The sequence below is a fragment of the Ahaetulla prasina genome, chromosome 17, assembly GCF_028640845.1.
Source record: "Ahaetulla prasina isolate Xishuangbanna chromosome 17, ASM2864084v1, whole genome shotgun sequence".
In the NCBI taxonomy this organism is placed as follows: domain Eukaryota; kingdom Metazoa; phylum Chordata; class Lepidosauria; order Squamata; family Colubridae; genus Ahaetulla; species Ahaetulla prasina.
In genome coordinates this window covers 5,249,196-5,269,197 of record NC_080555.1, presented here as the reverse complement: position 1 = coordinate 5,269,197, position 20,002 = coordinate 5,249,196, and the positions used below count along the sequence as shown (strand labels likewise).

Sequence of the window (20,002 nt, the reverse complement as noted above, 5' to 3'; positions counted from 1 at the left end):
GATCCCTTTTTGTTGTAAGTCCAATTTATGGAACCACTTTTTGATTGATCCCCTTTATAAATCCACCCTTGTTATATGTTTGATTTATAGAAATTCTCTGTTGATGGATCCCTTTTATAGATCCACTCTTACTGTGTTTTATAAATCCCCCTTTGATGGATCCCTTTTATAGATCCACCCTTGTTATATGTTTGATTTATAGAAATGCTGTTGACGGATCCCTTTTATAGATCCAAAGGACTACAAGGCTCTTGCTGTACGTCCGATTTACAGAACCCCCTCTTTGAATAGATCCCTCTGAGAGAGCCACCTTTCCCTCTCCAGCCGTGGATGGAGGTCAAACCCGTGAAGGAAACGAGATTTTCGGGCACCGTTTTAACCAAGCGAAACCGTTTTACCGTTCAACGCACAACCGTCTCAAAGGAATTTTCAATGTTTTCGGGTTTTTTGGATTTTTTTTTTTTTTTAGAAAAACCACAAACTCACACAAATATATCACGCACGAAACAGAAAACAGGTCTGAAGTTAGCGCAGGCAGGCAGAAGACATCACCCGGTGCACACAGTCGGGAACCAGATGGAGGGGAAGGGCCCAAGATGGACTTTCGGGCGTCGGGACGACGTGACGGAGAGGCGAGAGATCGGCTGTGGAGTGGGAGGGGGGGCACAGGAGCTACCATGCAAACAGGGTTGGGGGGAGTCCCGAGGCACCCCCCATTTTGATGGGGCGAGGGAAAGGGAACAATGGGGTGAAAAATACATGGAAACAAGGGATTCCAGCTTGAGACACAACAGTCGACAAAGTGAATTTGAGTGCAGGTAGTCCTCGACTTACGACCATCCGCTTAATGACCTGTTCCAAGTTAGGACGCTACTACCAAACAGAGCGATTTATAACGGGTCCTCTCGCTTGCGACCCCGTGATCACGTGACCCAAAGTTCAGGCGTATGTTTTAAAAATGGTTGGAGGGTCTTGGGGGGTTGGAGTGGCATCACCCATGCTGTTCACGATTTTCTCAGCAAGCTTCACAAAGCGGTGGGGAAAGCCGGGTTTGCTTAACGACCATGTGATTCACTTAACGACAGCAGCCAAAGGAGGTTATCGAACGGGGCCTGACTGACTCCATGACGGCGTGCTTCACTTAAAAGCAACCGAGAGTAAAATTGTGCCTGGCTCAGTTGAAGAGAACGTGCTTCGACAGAAGTAAAATTGGGGTGATTCAATTAACGACCATGGGATCCACTTAACGACCGCAGCAAAACAAGGTGAAGAAAATTGGGACACGATTCAATGACCCGCTTAGCGACCAAAGTTCTAGTCCCGACGGTGGTCATAAGTGAAGGACTATCTCCTCTTTGGCTCAGTTTTGAAATGAAAACACAAAAAGATAAATAATCTCTCTGGGCGGAGGCGCGTCTGTGTTTGGCCGGCGTGTAAAATCAATGCTAAAAAAATAAAAATTCGGGCTCCGTTCAAAGGGCCCCACCCCAAAATGGACGACAGAAACAGAGGAACCCTGGGCGAAAAAAAGCTAGAAGGAAAAGCAATTTTTTGTTCCTTTTTTCTGCCGTTCAGAGAGATGTCTTGTGCTGTTTTCGGGAAGAACGCGGAAGGTTGGCTTTTAAGAGAGACTGGACTGTGCTTGAAGACAAATTGGCAGTTTCGGGATTGTCCCCCTCTTGGCCCGGCCTGGCCGCTTCCCTTCTCCTCGTTATGGATGGGAGACCAAGAGGAGAGCGTTTTGTGCAAAATTCCTTTCCTTCGTTCCAAAAAACTCGGTTCGGAAGGCGCTTCTGACGTCCGGGCACAAGCAAGCTTCCTTCCATTAAACCGTGGCTTGAAGTAGGGCAGGATGGAGGAGAGAGGTAATCGACGCTGCTCCCCTTTTTAAATTCTTGAGCATTGGCCAAGTGTTTTCTTTCACCCAGGTCCAAAGTCTTCAATTAATGCAGGAGAACAAGAGTAATTGGACAGGTGTGAACCCATCCCTTCCACCCCTCATTCGGGCGCAGCAGCCAAGGATGACGACAGCTTTCCCTCCCCAGAAAATTTCTCCTTTCCCTTAATAAGTCTTCTCCGAGATGCCGTCTCGAACTCGTGACTTGGGGTGCTCTGAAACCAAGATGGGAGTCCCACCTGGTCCCTGTTGACACGGAAGACCTAAGCACGCCGCAAATCGGACGCTGAAGTGGCAAGACGGGCGGCGGAGAGAGGGAAATTTAAAAAAAAAACGGGGGGGGGTCCTGCACGTTTACACAGGGAGGGGGGTCCCTCCGAGTGGTGTGAGGTCCTTTCCCGGATTCCCAAAGTCCTGGATTTGAACCCGCTGCTTCAGAAGCCTTCAATATGGCAATAGGCTTCTAAAGCCGCTAAGAGGATGTAGACCAGCCAAAGGCTGACGAAAAGCAAAGTGGACAGAAGTTTTGGGGTTCGGGGACCGCCCAGCTCGCCCCCCACTGGAGGTCGGCGCCGGTACAACAGCACCGCGATGCTGATGAAGGCAAAGATGGTGAAAAGGGTGACGGAGAAGGCCAGGGTGCCCGGCTGCACCTCGAAGGGCTTCCCCTGGCTGGCCCAGTAGCTGGCGGCAATGGTCCAGGCCACACCGATGCCGAGGAAGACGTTCACCGCGTTGCTGCCCGTCACGTTACCGATGGAAGCGTCGGCATACTGGTCTTGGATAGCGGCCACCTTGCTGGCGAAGGTATCTAGAAAAAGAGATAGAGAGGAGGGAATCAAGCCACCAATGTGGGTTTGTGGGCCTTGCCTGGCATTGGACAGGCAAAGGGACACCTCTCTTACAGAAGGGAGACCGTGAGGCTGGTTCGCATCCCTCTTGAGACTTGCTATCCTCTCGTCTTACGGCCATTTCTTAATTTTTCTGGAATTCTTAATTTCTAAAGGAAAAGCTAGCGGGACATTTTTCTTTACAAATCGATTGATGGAGGAAAAATGAGATATTAAAACGTCTTTCGGGCAACTGTGTGCCAGGTTGCCTGATAGGAAAACTTCTAATAAATGAAGTACTGTTTTCCAAACTCGGCAACTTTAAGATGGGTGGGTTTCGACTCCCAGAATTCCCCAGCCTACCTGATTTATCGGCTTTTCTCGGGAATAAACTACAATTTATTTCTAGGGATTTTAATCCTCCTAAATAAAGTTCAAATTTATTTCTAGGGATTTTAATGGTCCGAAATAAACTTCCATTTATTTCTAGGGATTTTAATGCTCCTAAATAAACTTCAATTTATTTGAAGTCATCGAGGGCACCGTATTCTCGGCCTGATTTTGATTTAACAGGTCAATTAAGCAAATTCTCCAGACTTTTGGTCCTAATTATAACAGGCATGGTAGGCAATATCTGTGATTTAATTGGCCTCTCTTGAAAACCACGTATTCCTGGCCATGATTAAACCAGTATTTCTCAAACTGGACAATTTTAAGACCCATGGACGTCTATGCACAGCGTGCTGGCTGGGGAATTCTGGGAATCGAAGTCTTAAAAGTTGCTAAGTTCGAGAAACATTGATTTAAACACCCGTAACTCGCACCGTCCCAGTTAACCAAGGATTTTAACTCTACTATCCACCCAAACCTGCCTTCCTCGTCCCCAAATCGAGATTTTGTGATTCACAAACGTGGCTATTTTTCAGAGAAGCTGCAGAATGAATGAATGAAAAGAGATCGTCCACAACTTACGATCACAATTGAGCCCAAAATTTCTGTTGTTAAGTGAGTTTTGCCCCATTTTATTTTTTACTTTTCTTGCCACTGTTGTTAAATGAATCTCTGCAGTCCTTAAGTTAGTAACCTGGTTGTTAAGCGGGTTGACTTTGCTTGTCCGAAGGTTGCAAAAGGAGAATCAAACGACACAGCCCCCCGGGACACTGCAAAAGTCATCACTGAAAAACGGTTGTAAGTCACCTTTCGTAACTTGGAATGGTCACTAAACGAACTGTCGTAAGTCGAGGATGACTTGTACATAGATAACCAATGAAAAAAAAGTTGCTTGCCGCTCAGCCTGTGCAAAGCCACACAAGCCTTCCGACCAGCAATCGCCGGAAAAAAAAGGGATTGAACTCCCAAATTCACTTTTCTCAAGGAACGAGTGGGTTTGCACTAATAACAGAGCTCCAGACAAAAGTTCCAAACCACTGATCAGAAACGAGAGAGAGAGGAAAAAACAGCTAGCAAGCAAGCAAGTGAATATTTGCACGTCACCGGTCCTTGATTTGGAGATGCAATCTTATCGCTAGGAGCCTAAAAAAAGATAAGAGGCCTTTTTTTTTTTTTTTAATTGCAAGGACTGTTTTGTTTAGTGTTTTTTCCCCGCTGCTATTTGTTGGGTTCAGCGAAGGGCGTTTTGCACACGCCTGCTTCAAAATCCACCCGGCCGCTTCCACGCCGTGGTGTTGTGTCAGCTGCGTGTTTCGCAAGTTGACTTTTCGGCTCGCTCAGCCACGAGTCCCTGATGCTGGCAGGGCCCTTTTTAGTGAGTCAAGGCTCCTTAAAATAGCAAAAAGCAAATTTAGGATTGACTCCGGAGGGCCTGTCAAAGCATTGGTGTGCAAGTGGGGGGGGGGGCGGTGGTGTATCCAGGGACACCAGATTATTTCAAGAGAACATCTGCAAAACGGAGTGGTCCAAACAGCTAAGCCTGGGTGCAATTCTGGTTTTGTTTTTTTGTTTTAAAGGTGCAAAGGTAGGGTTTTTTTTTTTGCTTTTGTTGCCTCCAGAAATGGTGAGCGCTCCATCACTGGAGGTTTTCAAGAAGAGACTGGACTTGTCTGAAATGGTGCAGGTTCTTCTGCTTGAGCAGGGGGGGGCTGGACTAGAAGACCTCCAAGGTCCCTCCCTTCCAGCTCCTATTCTATGGTAAACATTCTGCAAACACACCGCCCAATTTAGGAACACCCATTGGCAGCAGAATTTTCATTTCTAAGCAAGGCCCTTCTTAAAAGAGTCACAGCTGATTTTTAAAGGGTCTTTTTTGTCTAGGAATCATTAGCAGAATATTATTCTATTCTATTCTATTCTATTTATTCCATTCCATTCCATATTTTCTATTCTATTCTATTCTATTCATTCCATTCCATTCCATTCTAATTTCTAATTTTTCTGTTCTATTCTATTCTATATTCTTCATTCTATTCTATTCTATATTCTATTCTATTCTCTTTTCTATTCTATTCTAATCTATTTATTCCATTCCATATTTTCTTTTCTATTCTATTCTATTCTATTCTATTCTATTCTATTCTATTCTATTCTATTCTATTCTATTCTCTATTCTAATCTATTTATTCCATTCCATTCCATATTTTCTATTCTATTCTATTCTATTCTATTCTATTCTATTCTATTCTATTCTATATTCTTCATTCCATTCTTTCTAATTTCTCTATTCCTATCCTATCCTATCCTATCCTATCCTATCCTATCCTATCCTCTTTTCTATTCTAATCTATTTATTCCATTCCATATTTTATTTTATATTCTACTATTCTATTTATTCTATTCTATTCTATTCTATTCTATTCTATTCTATTCTATTCTATTCTATATTCTTCATTCTATTCTATTCTATTCTATTCTATTCTATTCTATTCTATTCTATATTCTTCATTCTATTCTATTCTGTTCTGTTCTATTCTTTTTTCTCTTTTCTATTCTAATCTATTTATTCCATTCCATTCCATATTTTCTGTTCTATTCTATTCCATTCCATTCCATTCTAATTTTTCTATTCTATTCTACTCCATTCCATTCCTCACAGAAGAATGCAGCATAGCTGACACCACCCGTCCCCACGACTCACTCTGTGTCTGGACCCATGTGTGGTTGTGTGTGTGTGCGCGTGTGTGTGTAAGGCCCTCTCCCACCCGTCACTAACCGGGCACGGAGGTACCCAGCGCCACGAACACCACCGCCGTGACCGAGTCCTTGAGTCCGATGGTACAGCCGAAGTGAGAGGCCAGGTCCCCCGTGAGGGCGGTAAGCACCCCGATGAGGCAGATGGAGACCAGGAAGCAAGCCCAGCCGCACCAATACTCGGTGGGCGGCACGAACGCGAAGAGAACTTTCCAGAAGACGGTGAGGAAATGCATGATGTAGTCGAAGCAGGAAGGGAGACGGTCCTCGCCCGAGTCATCGTCTTCATCGTCACCTGCCGGGGGGGAGTGTCATAAAAACACAGATTCAGCCTCTCTCGGTAACAGGAGCAAGAGTTGGAAGGGACCTTGGCGGTCATCTAGCCCAACCCCCCTGCTCTTGCGCGAGATCTATAATATTTCTGATAAATGGCCATCCGGTCTCAAGTTTCCAGTGATGAGGCACTTACAACTTCTACAATAACCGAGTTGGAAGTCATCTAATCCAACTCTTGCGCGAGACCTAGAGTATTTCTGATGAATGGTCATCCGGTCTCTTTTTATAAGCCTCTGTTCAAGAAGAGACTGGACTGCTTATTTGTCAGAAATGGTGTATAAGGTCTCCTGTTTGGGGGGGGGTTGGACTAGATGACCTACAAGATCCCTTCTGTTAATCTAATCTAATCTAATCAATTTATTACAAAACACATTATTGCCCTCAAACAGCAGGAATTCCCTCTGCGCTGTGTTTTGCTGGGCGCTGGATGGCTAACGTCAATTAATGTCATCACAGTTGGATTGAATCCCTGACGTTGCTCTCAACGCTTGATGGAAAGTTATTCCATTGCTCAAAGAGCAATTAATATTAACCCATATAGTGTGGATGTAGAATTATTAATTATTCTTATCTTCTCTACTTTCCCCTTCTATTGGTAGTAGTATTATTATTACTATTACTACTGCTATTCGTATTATCTCATTTATTCATTTAAAGATGAAAGTCAGTCAACTGAACATTTTTAAGATGTATCACAAATATTATTGGGATAATATCGTCGTTATTATTATTATCGTGATTATAGATTCGAAATCGCGCTTGGCCAAATTTATTTATTTACTTATTTATTTATTTGATTTCTATACCGCCCTTCTCCCGAAGGACTCAGGCAAGAATAAAACAGACGGTACAATATACAAATTTAAAATGCAGTTAAAAAATTTATTTTAAAATTGGCCTGAGAAGTAAAATATATAATAAGCTAAAAAACCCCATTTAAAATTAATTTCTAAGAATTTAAAAATTTGTTAAAATCAATTTAAGCCAGCCCCGCGTGAATGAAAAGATGTGTCTTCAGTTCGCGACGGAATGTCCGAAGGTCAGGTATTTGGCGTAAACCCGGGGGAAGCTCGTTCCAGAGGGTGGGAGCCCCCACAGAGAAGGACCTTCCCCTGGGGGCCGCCAGCCGACATTGCTTGGCGGACGGCACCCTGAGAAGTCCCTCTCTGTGGGGGCTCCCACCCTCTGAATTGAATCTTCAGTTCAATTCTCTTACCGGCACTGACTGTGACGGCACTTACAAACTGCTCTCGCCAACTGCTACTTCCCACCACGAGCGCCAAGTTGGTTTTCTTGATCAATTTGTCCACAGTGCTCTGGAGGGAGAAGAGGTTGGGGAGACATGAAACAGGATGTGTGTGGGGGATCTTGGGGGGGTCCCCTTCCCCCTTTCCTCCCCCCCCCATTAGCAATTGTTTTGCTTTCCATGTTGCCTCCGATCGAAGCTAACTGAGCACCACATGGCATGGAATAAAAGAGAATTATTTTTTTAAAAATTGTGGCTAACGGCCACAATGGAGCCCCAAATTTCTGCAGCTAAGGGAGGCAGTTGTTAAGCGGGTTTTGCCTCGTTTTACGCCCTTTCCTGTCACAGTTGTTCAGTGAATCACTGCAGTTGTTATCCTATCTGCTTGTGTTTCCATTACTTGTGTTTCCATTACTGATCAGAAGACAGAGAGACAGAGACAGAGAGACACAGAGAGAGAGAGAAAGAGACAGAAACAAAGAGAGATTGAGACAGAGACAGAGAGACAGAGACAGAGACAGAGACAAAGAGAGAGACAGAGAGAGAGATAGAGAGACAGAGACAGAGACAGAGACAAAGAGAGAGACAGAGAGAGAGATAGAAAGACAGAGACAGAGAGACAGAGACAGAGACAGAGACAAAGAGAGATCAAGACAGAGACAGAGACAGAGACAGAGAGAGAGAGATCAAGACAGAGACAGAGAAAGACAGAGACAGAGACACAGAGACAAAACGAGAGAGAGAGACAGAGACAAAATGAGAGAGAGAGAGACAGAGACAAAACGAGAGAGAGAGACAGAGACAAAATGAGAGAGAGAGAGACAGAGACAAAACGAGAGAGACAGACAGAGACAAAATGAGAGATAGAAAGACAGAGACAGAGAGACAGAGACAGAGACAGAGACAAAGAGAGATCAAGACAGAGACAGAGACAGAGACAGAGAGAGAGAGATCAAGACAGAGACAGAGAAAGACAGAGACAGAGACACAGAGACAAAACGAGAGAGAGAGACAGAGACAGAGAAAGACAGAGACAGAGACACAGAGACAAAACGAGAGAGAGAGACAGAGACAAAATGAGAGAGAGAGAGACAGAGAGACAGAGAGACAGACAGAGACAGAGAGAGATAGAAAGACAGAGAGACAGAGAGAGACAGAGACAGAGAGAGATCAAGACAGAGACAGAGACAGAGAGAGAGACAGAGAGACAGAGAAAGACAGAGACAGAGACACAGAGACAAAACGAGAGAGAGAGACAGAGACAAAATGAGAGAGAGAGAGACAAAGACAAAACGAGAGAGAGAGACAGAGACAAAATGAGAGAGAGAGAGACAGAGACAAAACGAGAGAGAGAGACAGAGACAAAATGAGAGAGAGAGAGACAAAGACAAAACGAGAGAGAGAGAAACAGAAAGACAGAGCGACAGAGACAGACAGAGACAAAGAGAGACAGAGACAGAGAGAAGAAAGAGACAAAGACAGAGACAGAGAGAGAGAGACAGAGACAAAGAGAGACAAAGACAAAGAGAGAGAGACAAACAGAGAGACAGAGAGAGAGACACACAGAGACGGAGACTGTTATTACCTTGAACTCGTAAGATTCTTCAATGATAACTTCAAGTTTGGCATTTTCTCCCAAACTGGGGTATCCCATTTTGGCGATTTTTTCCTGCTCTCCTGCGGGCAGTTGATTCTCGTTGGTGTCACCTAGGATACGTTGGGGAAAAAGAGATTGGCGTTGTAACGGACCTAGTAGAAAGACCTCAAGCAACGGAGGAAAAAGATGCTGCTTAGGGAATGGTTAGATAAGAGGCCACTTAGCCCTCAGCTACACAACGGGTGCAGAAAGAAGGATTCAAAGAGACTTTCTCTAACTTCTCCAGATTTAAGTGAAAAGCAGGATGGGGGGGGGGAGGATTTCTTCCTTTTTCATCTTCCCATCCTTACCGTGCCGGAGTCCGATGTCCAAAATAACCGGGGGTCCCAATTCCAAGTGGAAATTCTTATTTTTTTCATACTCCTCATCGTCGATAATTTTTATCTCGATGTATCTTCTAAGAGAGGGAGAAAGAAACCAGCTCAAACTCAAACTCCAACATCGACAAGGTAGTAGGCAGGACAAACTCTTAACACCTTCTGCCCCAAAATGTTTGCAACTTTCTTTTTGGCTTCTATATTTTCCAGCTTGCTGGAGGAAAAAAACAAAGAAACACGGAGCATACCAAGTTTTTCCAGTGCTGATAAAAGCAACTTTGATGTAACGGCAAAGAATTCATAAGTCTTAGATCCTCAGTCATTGGCTCGGCATACAAAACCAACAGGCAATCTTTGACTTACAACCATTTGTAAGGCTGCGATCATTCGAAGTTACAACGGCGCTGAAACAGCGGCTTTAGGGCCGGTCCTCACACTTAAGACCGTTGCAGCATTTCCCCACGATCATGTGATCAAAATTGAGGCAACTGGCTTGTGCATTTACGATAGATGCAGCCTCTTGCGATCACGTGATCACTATTTGTGATCAATCAAAGTCAGTGGTCGAAGCCCGATTCGCTTAACCAAACCATGATTCCCTTAACAAAACCACGATTTCACTTTAACAACTGCGTTGATTTGCTTAACAACCTGGGGCAAATCAACAAATCGGGGCCCAACTCACTTAATGATTGCCTTGCTTAGCAACGGACATTCCGATCCCCACTGTGGTCGTTAAGTCGAGGACCTCCTGGTACGTTTCTCTGCAGCTAAAAACAAACCGTCGTTCCATGCTGAGAATAATTTCTCTGCATTTTCCCCCTCGTGGCCGCCAGGTAATGCGAAGAAAATAGTTTCTGAGTTTATTTTACTTTCCTTTCCCCCCCCCCACTTTCTCTGGAGGCTAAAGAGTTTTGCTCCACTTCCCAGGGGTGAACATCTGTCGGCAGCCATTTGACGGCCACACTTCGAAGACAAGACAAGGCAGACATTTGTCCCTGGGGTCCTTTCCAATGAGCAAGGAAATATATATATATATGGATAGCCTAAAAGGATTAAGATATGCAGTGAATTTATAGCCTGGACTCCCTGTGACCTCGGTCCTGCTCAACCCCTCTGGACTGCCAAAAACTCTGGAAAATCAGTTTATAATCAATTTCGTTGTATACATGATGTACAATGACAATAAAGGCTATTATTATTATTATTACTATTATCCCTCACATCCTGGACATAAACTGTTTCAACTCCTACCCTCAAAACGACGCTATAGAGCACTGCACACCAGAACAACTAGACACAAGGACAGTTTTTTCCCGAAGGCCATCACTCTGCTAAACAAATAATTCCCTCAACACTGTCAGACTATTTACTGAATCTGCACTACTACTAATCGTTTCATAGTTCCCATCACCAATCTCTTTCCACTTATGGCTGTATGACTATAACTTGTTGCTGGCAATCCTTATGATTTATATTGATATATTGATCATCAATTGTGTTGTAAATGTTGTACCTTGATGAACGTATCTTTTCTTTTATGTACACTGAGAGCATATGCACCAAGACAAATTCCTTGTGTGTCCAATCACACTTGGCCAATAAAAAATTCTATTCTATTCTATTATTATTATTACTATTACTATTACTATTATTATTATTATTATTATTATTGTTGTTGTTGTTGTTGTTGTTGTTATTATTATTATTATTATTATTATTATTATTATTATTATTATTATTAATTAAACATGAAACTCAGTCAACTGAACATTCAAAAATGCATCACAAATACCATTGACTGGTGCTGATGATTGATACGGGTTGCTGCCAGCATCCTAGGTATCAACCAAGTACCTTCTTAAAATATATGATGTTCCAAGTAGTGCAGTTTTTTGCTGGTGTTATTGCAGGAAGCTGCAATTTATAATATAATAATAATATAAGGTAAAGGTTCCCCTCGCACATACATGCTAGTCGTCCCTGACTCTAAGGGATGATGCTCATCTCCGTTTCAAAGCCGAAGAGCCAGCGCTGTCCGAAGACGTCTCCGTGGTCATGTGTCTGGCATGACTCAACGCCAAAAGCGCACGGAACGCTGTTCCCTTCTCACCAAAGGTGGTCCGTATTTTTCTACTGGCATTTTTTACCTGCTTTCGAACTGCTAGGTTGGCAGAAGCTGGGACAAGGAGCGGGAGCTCACCCCGTTCCACGGCGCTAGGGACTCGAACCGCTGAACTGCCGACCTTTCGATCGACAAGCTCAGTGTCTTACCCACTAAGCCACCGCGTCCCTCTTATATATGTCTTTTATGATTTTTCTCCCAAAGGACATCAAAAGATCCCGAAAAGTCTTGTAGATTTCATTCGGGTCTGGTCAAAACAAACCCAAAGTAGGTTAAAGGAGAAAAAAACTCCACAACAACAGGGCTTATTTTGGATGGACGGGGCTGCATTTGTTCGTCCTGTTGCTAGTTTTAAACTTTCTGCGCCTCCTCGATTATGTCTGGCACCTTCCTTTGGCTCTTCATGGCGCCCTAACCATGTGCCAGGATGGCTGCCTTTCGCTCCGTCTCCTTTTCGCTTCTGGGCCTTGGCTTGCGTGTCTCCCCCTCTCCCCGTGTTTTCACACCCTCCTGTTGATCCAGCGCGCCCCCTTACCTCACTGCTCCTCCTCCCGCCAATTAGGTCAATCTCTGTCAAGTTGGGAGGCTCAGCCAGGCGATGCTCCGCAGAGGGAAGATTGAACGTTTTCAGAGATTCACGCTGGGAGGGGAGTGGGGGGGGTGAAGGCGGCTTGGATGAAGGGAGCCCCAGTGGGCGACGGTTTGAGACGGTCTCTCAAAGCCGTGGATTCTCTGCTGTTTCTTGTTACAAACGGATGTGGCGGGTTTTTTTAAGCATGAAAGGATGGTACCCCTGAGCATTGGGTGAAGTGCCACGAATTGAACAAGCTCTTGGGTCCCACTTGCATATTTTTAATTAACAGGCTATATAGTGTCAACATTAAACATGATCTTAATAAAGAGTTCTATCTATCTATCTATCTATCTATCTATCTATCTATCTATCTATCTATCTATCTATCTATCTATCTATCTATCTATCTATCTATCCATCCATCCATCCATCCATCCATCCATCCATCCATCTATCTATCTATCTATCTATCTATCTATCTATCTATCTATCTATCTATCTATCTATCTATCTATCTTCTATCTTATTCTACCCATCAATCTCTCTTTCAATCATCCTCTCATTTTATCTCTCTCTCTCTCTCTCATTCTATTTTATCAATCTAATTCTATTTTATCATTTTTTTCATTTTTTTCTCTCTCTCTCTCTCTCATGTCTCTATCAAACTATCCATCACATTCCATCTATCTCATTCTATCTATTAATCTATCTTATTCTTTCTATCTCATTTGGTCTGTCTGTCTCTATCAATTCCATTCCGTTTATCTCATTTTATCTTTCAATCTAACTCATTCTAACATTCTACCTGTCATCTATCTCATCTCTCTTCCCTCTCTCTCTCTCTCTCTCCATCCATCCATCCATCCATCCATCCATCCATCCAGCCAGCCAGCCAGCCAGCCAGCCAGCCATCGGGGTGTATCTATTTATTTCTCTCTCTCTCTCTCCTTCCTTCCTTCCTTCCTACCTACCTACCTATCTACCTACCTACCTACCTACCTACCTACCTACCTACCTACCTACCTACCTACCTTCTATCTATCTATCTGTCTATGTCTATGTCTATGTCTATGTCTATATCTATCATCTTCTATATCTATAGCTATATATTTATATCTATACTGATACCTTTATCTATATCTCTGTCTGTCTGTCTGTCTGTCTGTCTGTCTGTCTGTCTGTCTGTCTGTCTGTCTGTCTGTCTATCTATCTATCTATCTATCTATCTATCTATCTATCTATCTATCTATCTATCTATCTATCTATCTAATTCTTGCACCAGGTACATTGTAAATTGAGGACTATCTGTACTGTTCTTTTTAAATATTATTTGATTATGCATGATGTATGTTGACTTTATGGCTGTCTTTATGATCCTGTAAGCCACCAAGTGTCAATACAACTCAGCACTGCAGAAGCTATTGTCAGAAACAGCAATAAAATAAAATTAAGCAACGCCTGGATGAACCATGTTTTAATGCTGTCTACAAAATCTGTCCAGCCCTTTAAATCTGCAGTGATTTGCTTAAGAACCTTGGCAAAAAAAGTTTGTAAAATTGGGTCTGACTCAACTTAACCGTCTCCTTGCCTAGCAGTGAAAATCCTGGCTCCCATTGTGGTTGTAAGCCGAGGACTTTGTCAGTAAGCACAAAGTATATTTCTTTCCCATGTCTTTTTTTTCAAAAAAATCTTCATTTTTGTCTTCTACATTTTCTCTACAACAGCTCTGCAGGGTAGGCTGGGCCGGGAAGAACGATGGGGCCAAAGTCGTTATGTGAACATAAACCTGCCAATTTACCAGTTTGTTTTTTAATAATGCTTTTTCCGCCTTCTTGAAAAAGGAATTAGGATTTTTTTTTTAATGTGCACAAAAGTTTTTGGAGTTTTTACCATAGTCAGTTTAAAAAAAAAACCCTGAACATTTTGTACCTAAATGTAGTAAAAAAAACCAGATGCGCTGCTGCCCTGCTACTGTGGCTTATATCTTTTCTTGATTATTATACACATTTATCATCTACCACCACCTAATTCCACTCCTTCCTGCCCGAAAAACCATTAAAACAAATTAAAAACAGTTAAATCTGACAAACGGTGTAACAAAAAGCTGGAAAATTTTAATATCAAACCACATAAGAGTCGGAGAGGAAATAAAAAAAGAGTAATTTGAAGTACGGAACTGATCGTTAAGACCTTGAGGGAACTGCAGAGGAAGAACAGAAAATCTATAATTATTTGGGAAACTGGATGATGGTTTTTGTAATTTCCAGCCTGTCTTTCTATGCCGGTTGGAAGGGGACTGCCCAGTGTTTTAGAAATCTTTGCAATGAAGAAAAGCCATTGAGCTGAATTATGGGGCACCACCAAAAAGGCCAATGTTCCTCACTGTGAGCTGCTATATACCGGCGCATATCATTTCTTCATTTTCCAGGCCCTTTGAATAGTCCTTGACTTACAGCAGTTCATTTAGTGACCGTTCCAAGTTACAACGGCATGGAACAAAAGTGACTTAGGTCACTTTTTCACACTTGACCGTTGCATGGTCACGGGATCAAAATTCAGACGTTTCTTTTATGTTTAAATAATATAATGAGGATTACTATTTGATTGCCAGGGACGCGGTGGCTTAGTGGGTAAGACGCTGAGCTTGTCAATCAAAAGGTCGGCAGTTCAGCAGTTCGAATCCCTAGTGCTGCCGTGTAACAGGGTGAGCTCCCGTGACTTGTCCCAGCTTCTGCCAACCTAGCAGTTCGAAAGCAGGTAAAAAATGCAAGTAGAAAAATAGGAACCATCTTTGGTAGGACTGTAACAGCGTTCCGTCCACCTTTGGCGTTTAGTCATGCCGGCCACATGACCATGGAGATGTCTTCGGACAGCGCTGGCTCTTTGGCTTTGAAACGGAGATGAGCACCGCCCCCTAGAGTCGGGAACGACTAGCACGTATGTGCGAGGGGAACCTTTACCTTTACCTTTTACTATTTGATTAATGTGATAAGAGATCGTTAACAATGCTAACGAGAACTGGATCAGAATGATGATCCAGTTGAGGAGTCAGGCAATTTTTGTTTATGTATGTTTGAACAACATAATGAGAAAAAGTGTGACTATTATAAAAGTGTACACAAACGATGGAATAGATGTAATTACTAATCAAATAAGAAACTGAAAATTGGGGCTGCTCCAGTACCATTCTAGATTGAATTGAAAAGGGAAACAAGAAGAGAGGGAAAGGAAGAGTAGAGAGAGAGGAGGAAGAAGAGAGGAAAGGAGAAGGTGAGATAGAAGAGGGGGAAAGGAAGAAAAGGGAGGGGGAAGAGAAGTAGGAGAGAGGGTTAGAAAGGGAGGAAGAAGAAAGGAGTGGGGGATGGGAAGGGGAAGTAGGGAAGGAAAGGAGAGGAGGAATGAAGAAAATAAGAAGAGATGGAAGAAGGAAGAGAAAAGGAGAAGAAGAGGAAAGATTGCAGGAAAACAAACAACGGAAAATGTAAGTAAAAATATACGGATGAATGGAAAACGATGGGTAAGAGACTGCACATTCAAATATGTTTATGAGAAATAAAAACTTTATTAAAAAAAGAGAGAGAAAAGAACAATATAATGAGGATTACTTAAATTTGAATAAATGTGATAGCGATTACTAATACTATTATTGCGAATTGGATTAATATAAAAAAAATGAGAAGTTACGCACAAAAGGGATGACATTAGACATTTTCCTTTTACGTATGTTTAAAGAATATAATTATATAAATTTGATGAATGCGATAGAGAACTATTAACGATGTTAGCGTGAACTGGATCAATATGAATGATACCTAGTCAAATTTGTTCGTATATAATAGAGAAATGTCTAGGTTGGACAAGAAAGACTTAGCTGAAGATCGAAATTAAGACGAGGAGTCAGGCATTTCTTGCTTGTGTACGTTTGAATAATATAATGAGGAATACCCATATTTCCCCGAAAATAAGACTTATTATCTGTCTTATTATATTTTTTGAACCCCGAAATAAGTGCTTGGCCTTATTTTCGGGGACGTCTTATTATTTTGGGCCCATGGAGGAAACCAGAGGAAATGGGAAGGAATGGCTGCGCATGCGTTTAAATATTTTCGGGGGGGGGCTTATTTTAGTGCATGCGCTCAAAAGCCCGATTGGGCTTATTATCCGAGGAGGTCTTATTTTAGGGGAAACAGGGTACTTAAATTTGATAAATGGGATAGAGATTACTAATACTGTTATTGTGAATTGGACTAAGATGAATGATATTCAGAACCAACTCTGTTCACACACAATACCGATGTCTATTTTTTGCAAAAATGATAAAAAAAAAATATTTTAAAAACAAAATGCAGAGATTTGGCCACTGACTCGTATTTACGACCGTTGCAGCGAACCGGGGTCACGTGATCCCCTTTTGGGACCTTCCGACAAGCAAAGTCCACGGGGAGACTTAACAACCGTGTTACCAACTTAACAACTGAAGGGATTCCCTTAACAACGGTGGCAAGAAAGGCCGTAATACCAGCATGTATTTACGACGGTTGGAGCAGCCTTGCGTCCCGTCCCCCCCACAATCACCATTTGGAACCTTCCCTGCCGGCTTTAAAGGAGGGGAAGACGGATTTGCTTAACAACCGCTTGATTCAGTTAACAACCGCAAGAGTTCTCTTAACAACCGTGGTTAAAAGACGTCATAAAAATCAGGCTTGCTTAACCACCTCCTCGCTTAGCAACGGTCATTCTGGATCCGGTGGTGATCGTAAGTCATTTGTGAATGTTTTTAATCTGCTGTCCTTTTACGACTTTCATGTTTCCTACTGTTACCTCATGCCTCCCACCGACCCGTACGCTCACACAGAGAGGGACTTCTCAGGGTGCCCTCCGCCAAACAATGTCGGCTGGCGGCCCCCAGGGGAAGATCCTTCTCTGTGGGGGCTCTTACCCTCTGGAACGAACTTCCCCCTGGTTTACGCCAAATATCTGACCTTCGGACCTTCCGCCGCGAATTGAAAACACATTTATTTATTCGCGCGGGGCTGGCTTAAATTTTGTTGGTTTTTAAATTTATATGATGAATTTTAATGGGTTTTTAGAATTTTAAATGTTTTAAAGTCTTAGGCCAATTGTGTAATTTATTTATTTATTTATTATTTAAACTTTTAAACTTTATAAGTTATTACTTTATAAGTAATAAGTTTTTTTAATTCTTGTTTTAATTGTATATTGTATTGTTTGTTTTTATTTTGGCTGTACACCGCCCTGAGTCCTTCGGGAGAAGGGCGGTATAGAAATCGAATAAATAATAATAATAATAATGTTTGCCAAAGTTGTGTTTTTTTTTATGTTGTACGCCGCCCGGAGTTGTTGGACACAAAATGGATGGCAAACAAATTTTATAAATAAATAAAATAAGTCTAGGACTACCTATAGTATCCATAACCCGTTTTCCCTCTTCCCGCGCATTCACTGTCCTTCCCTCCCCTCCCCGCCGTTCCCATCGGGGTCCCCATGCCTTGTTATCTTACACAGTCTCGTCGTTCTGGAATTCCACTTTGCCGGCCACTTCCTCGTAATCCTCGCCGGCTTTAGCCGTGCCCTCGATGGTGTGGTAGGGGATGGCCACTCGTCCACGGGCCCCCGAAGTCCTCAACACTTTGATGTGCACCACGCCTACGCTTTCGCTCACTCGCTTCGAGGGTCCCTCAAAGGTAAAGATACCGGCGTGGTCGTCGTCGAAGATCGTCACAGTGGCCATTTTGGAAGGCGCGAGACAAGCTTTCGGAGGCGGTTCCGGACCCGGCTCGGCCCAGGCTGCCCTGACGTTACTGAGATGGACGTAAAAATACTCGTCCTCTTCAAAAATATCATCGTCAATGATCCCCACCCGCAGTTCCTTGTGCGTCTCTCCCGGCTTGAAGAGCAAGGTACCCTCTGCAAATTCGTAGTCGGAGCCAGCGTTGGCGGTTCCGTCCTCTGTACGGAAGTCCACTCGCACGGTGACGCAGGCCAGATCCCCACCTCGGCGGGCCACGGTCAGGACCACCGAGCCACAGTTCTCGAAGCACTGATAGTGAGCTGGCTCAAAACCGACTCTGGTCACCGATTCGTCTTCCTCCGTCTGGACTTCTTGCATGCTGATGGCTTTGCGGGCCTGATCAGCCGCATGTTTCTTGAGGATGTTCCCGGCTCCGATCATCATACGGGTCGCTTGGATGCGGTAGAAAGCTCGGCTCTTCTGCTGTTGGACCAGTACGTGATAGTTGGCCATTTCAATCAGTTGTTCCATGTCCTTTTCGGGGTGCTTCTGCTTCAAATCCCGCAAGGTCCGAGCCATATCCCTACGGGCTTCCTCATCTTGATCCTTCCCCGTATCCCCCAGACCTTCCGATCCTTCCTTGAGCGAGTTATCCATCTCGATGTCCATTTTTGGGTAGCCAATGTCACCCTCGCTCTCGATAATGAGACCTCGCGACTTATCCGCCCGGTACTTTTTATGGACGTACTTGTAGAAGAGGAGCCTCCGGTCCGCTATCCAAGCTTGGAGGACGCAGACTGGGAAAAACAGGAAGGTGAGAAGACCTTCCCACAGTTCTACCTCACCGGGAGAGAACCAGGCCAAGATGAGGTACAACCAGATGTAAGCGAAGATGCTCCACGCCGCCGTGACGAAGAAAACCCGCAGGTGTTTGATGCGCCGTATCTCGCCTTGAGGAACCACATGAATGCAGACGGCAATGATGATGAACATGTTGAAAGCGGCGCTGCCCACGATGGTGCTGGGACCCATGTCTCCCGCGTGAAAGCCGTGGCCCACGATCTCGATGATGGACAGGAGTATCTCGGGGGCAGACGATCCCAGGGCCATCAAGGTTAGGTTGGACACTGTCTCGTTCCAGATACGGATCGTGGTCGTCGTGGTCTCCCCGTTGGGTTTCTTAATGGTGATCTCCTTCTCCTGAGACGTGATCACTTCAATGGACGCCATGAAGCGGTCGGCAATGATGGACATACCCAGGAACATGTAGATGAGAGCCACAAAGTAAACGATGGCTCGGGCCACCTTATCTCCGACGGAAGGATTCTGAGGGAGCCACACAGGTAAGATCACACCTTCCTGGCACTCAGTGTGTTCCTGACACTTGGAGGTACGGTTGCCACCATCTGAAGAAGATGACCCAATCCTGGGTGGGCCCAAGGCATCGTCCACTGTGGCCAGCAGCGACGGGAGGAACAGAGCAAAGAGCAGGATTGAGGACTTCAGGGGAGACATGATGGAGAAGATGACTCTGGGGAGAGAGAGGAAAGAAAAAAAGGGTTACAGAGCCCATGACTCACAGCTGATAATTGGGTCTCTCAGAAGACTTGGCATGGTGGGATCATCGATGGAGACATTGAGGGCCACCAAGAGATGACTCATAAACACTCCAAAGATGGCTCCCAACGTTATCCCTTCAGCGTTTCTCAACCTTGGCAACTTTAAGATGAGTGGACTTCAACTCCCAGAATTCCCCAGCCAGCCATACTGGAATTTTGGGAGTTGAAATCCACCAATCATAAAGCTTGCCAGCTGGCGAATTCAGGTAGTTGAAAGTCCATTTACTTTAAAGCATGCTGGCTGGGGAATTCTAGGAATTGAAGTCCACCCATCTTAAAGCCTGCCAGCTGGGGAATTCTGGGAGTTGAAGTCCACCCATCTTAAAGTTGTTGACCTTGAGAAAGATTGCCCTGAAGTAATCTTTATTGGACTACAATGACCCAATCTGACAAGAACGCATGGGAGTTGCAGTCCAATATTCTGGAAAACATTTAGTAGGAATCGAGCGAACCCGAGTTAGCCTAGTCAAGACCTCCAGCTCTCCATCTGGCCTCCCAGAATCCC

The 20,002-nt window shown here is 43.9% G+C and overlaps 1 protein-coding gene across 4 annotated transcripts; it reads right to left on the bottom strand.

Annotated features, from left to right (window-relative positions):
* Positions 1–2,211: 2,211 nt before the first annotated feature.
* On the bottom strand, positions 2,212–19,399 carry LOC131186411 (sodium/calcium exchanger 1-like). Of its 4 annotated transcripts, none has more exons than XM_058159944.1 (6): positions 17,649–19,399; positions 9,401–9,507; positions 9,039–9,160; positions 7,424–7,523; positions 5,894–6,166; positions 2,212–2,708 (listed from the first exon to the last, which is right to left on the bottom strand). In XM_058159944.1, exons 1-6 carry the CDS (start codon positions 19,391–19,393, stop codon positions 2,332–2,334), a joined length of 2,724 nt encoding a protein of 907 aa, XP_058015927.1. In that variant the 5' UTR covers positions 19,394–19,399; the 3' UTR covers positions 2,212–2,331. The 4 variants fall into 4 exon arrangements, with proteins under 4 accessions (XP_058015927.1, XP_058015931.1, XP_058015929.1 ...); XM_058159948.1 differs by having other exon boundaries at positions 9,039–9,130; positions 9,371–9,507; positions 17,649–19,243; XM_058159946.1 differs by having other exon boundaries at positions 9,039–9,202; positions 17,649–19,243.
* Between the last annotated feature and the right edge of the window lie 603 nt (positions 19,400–20,002).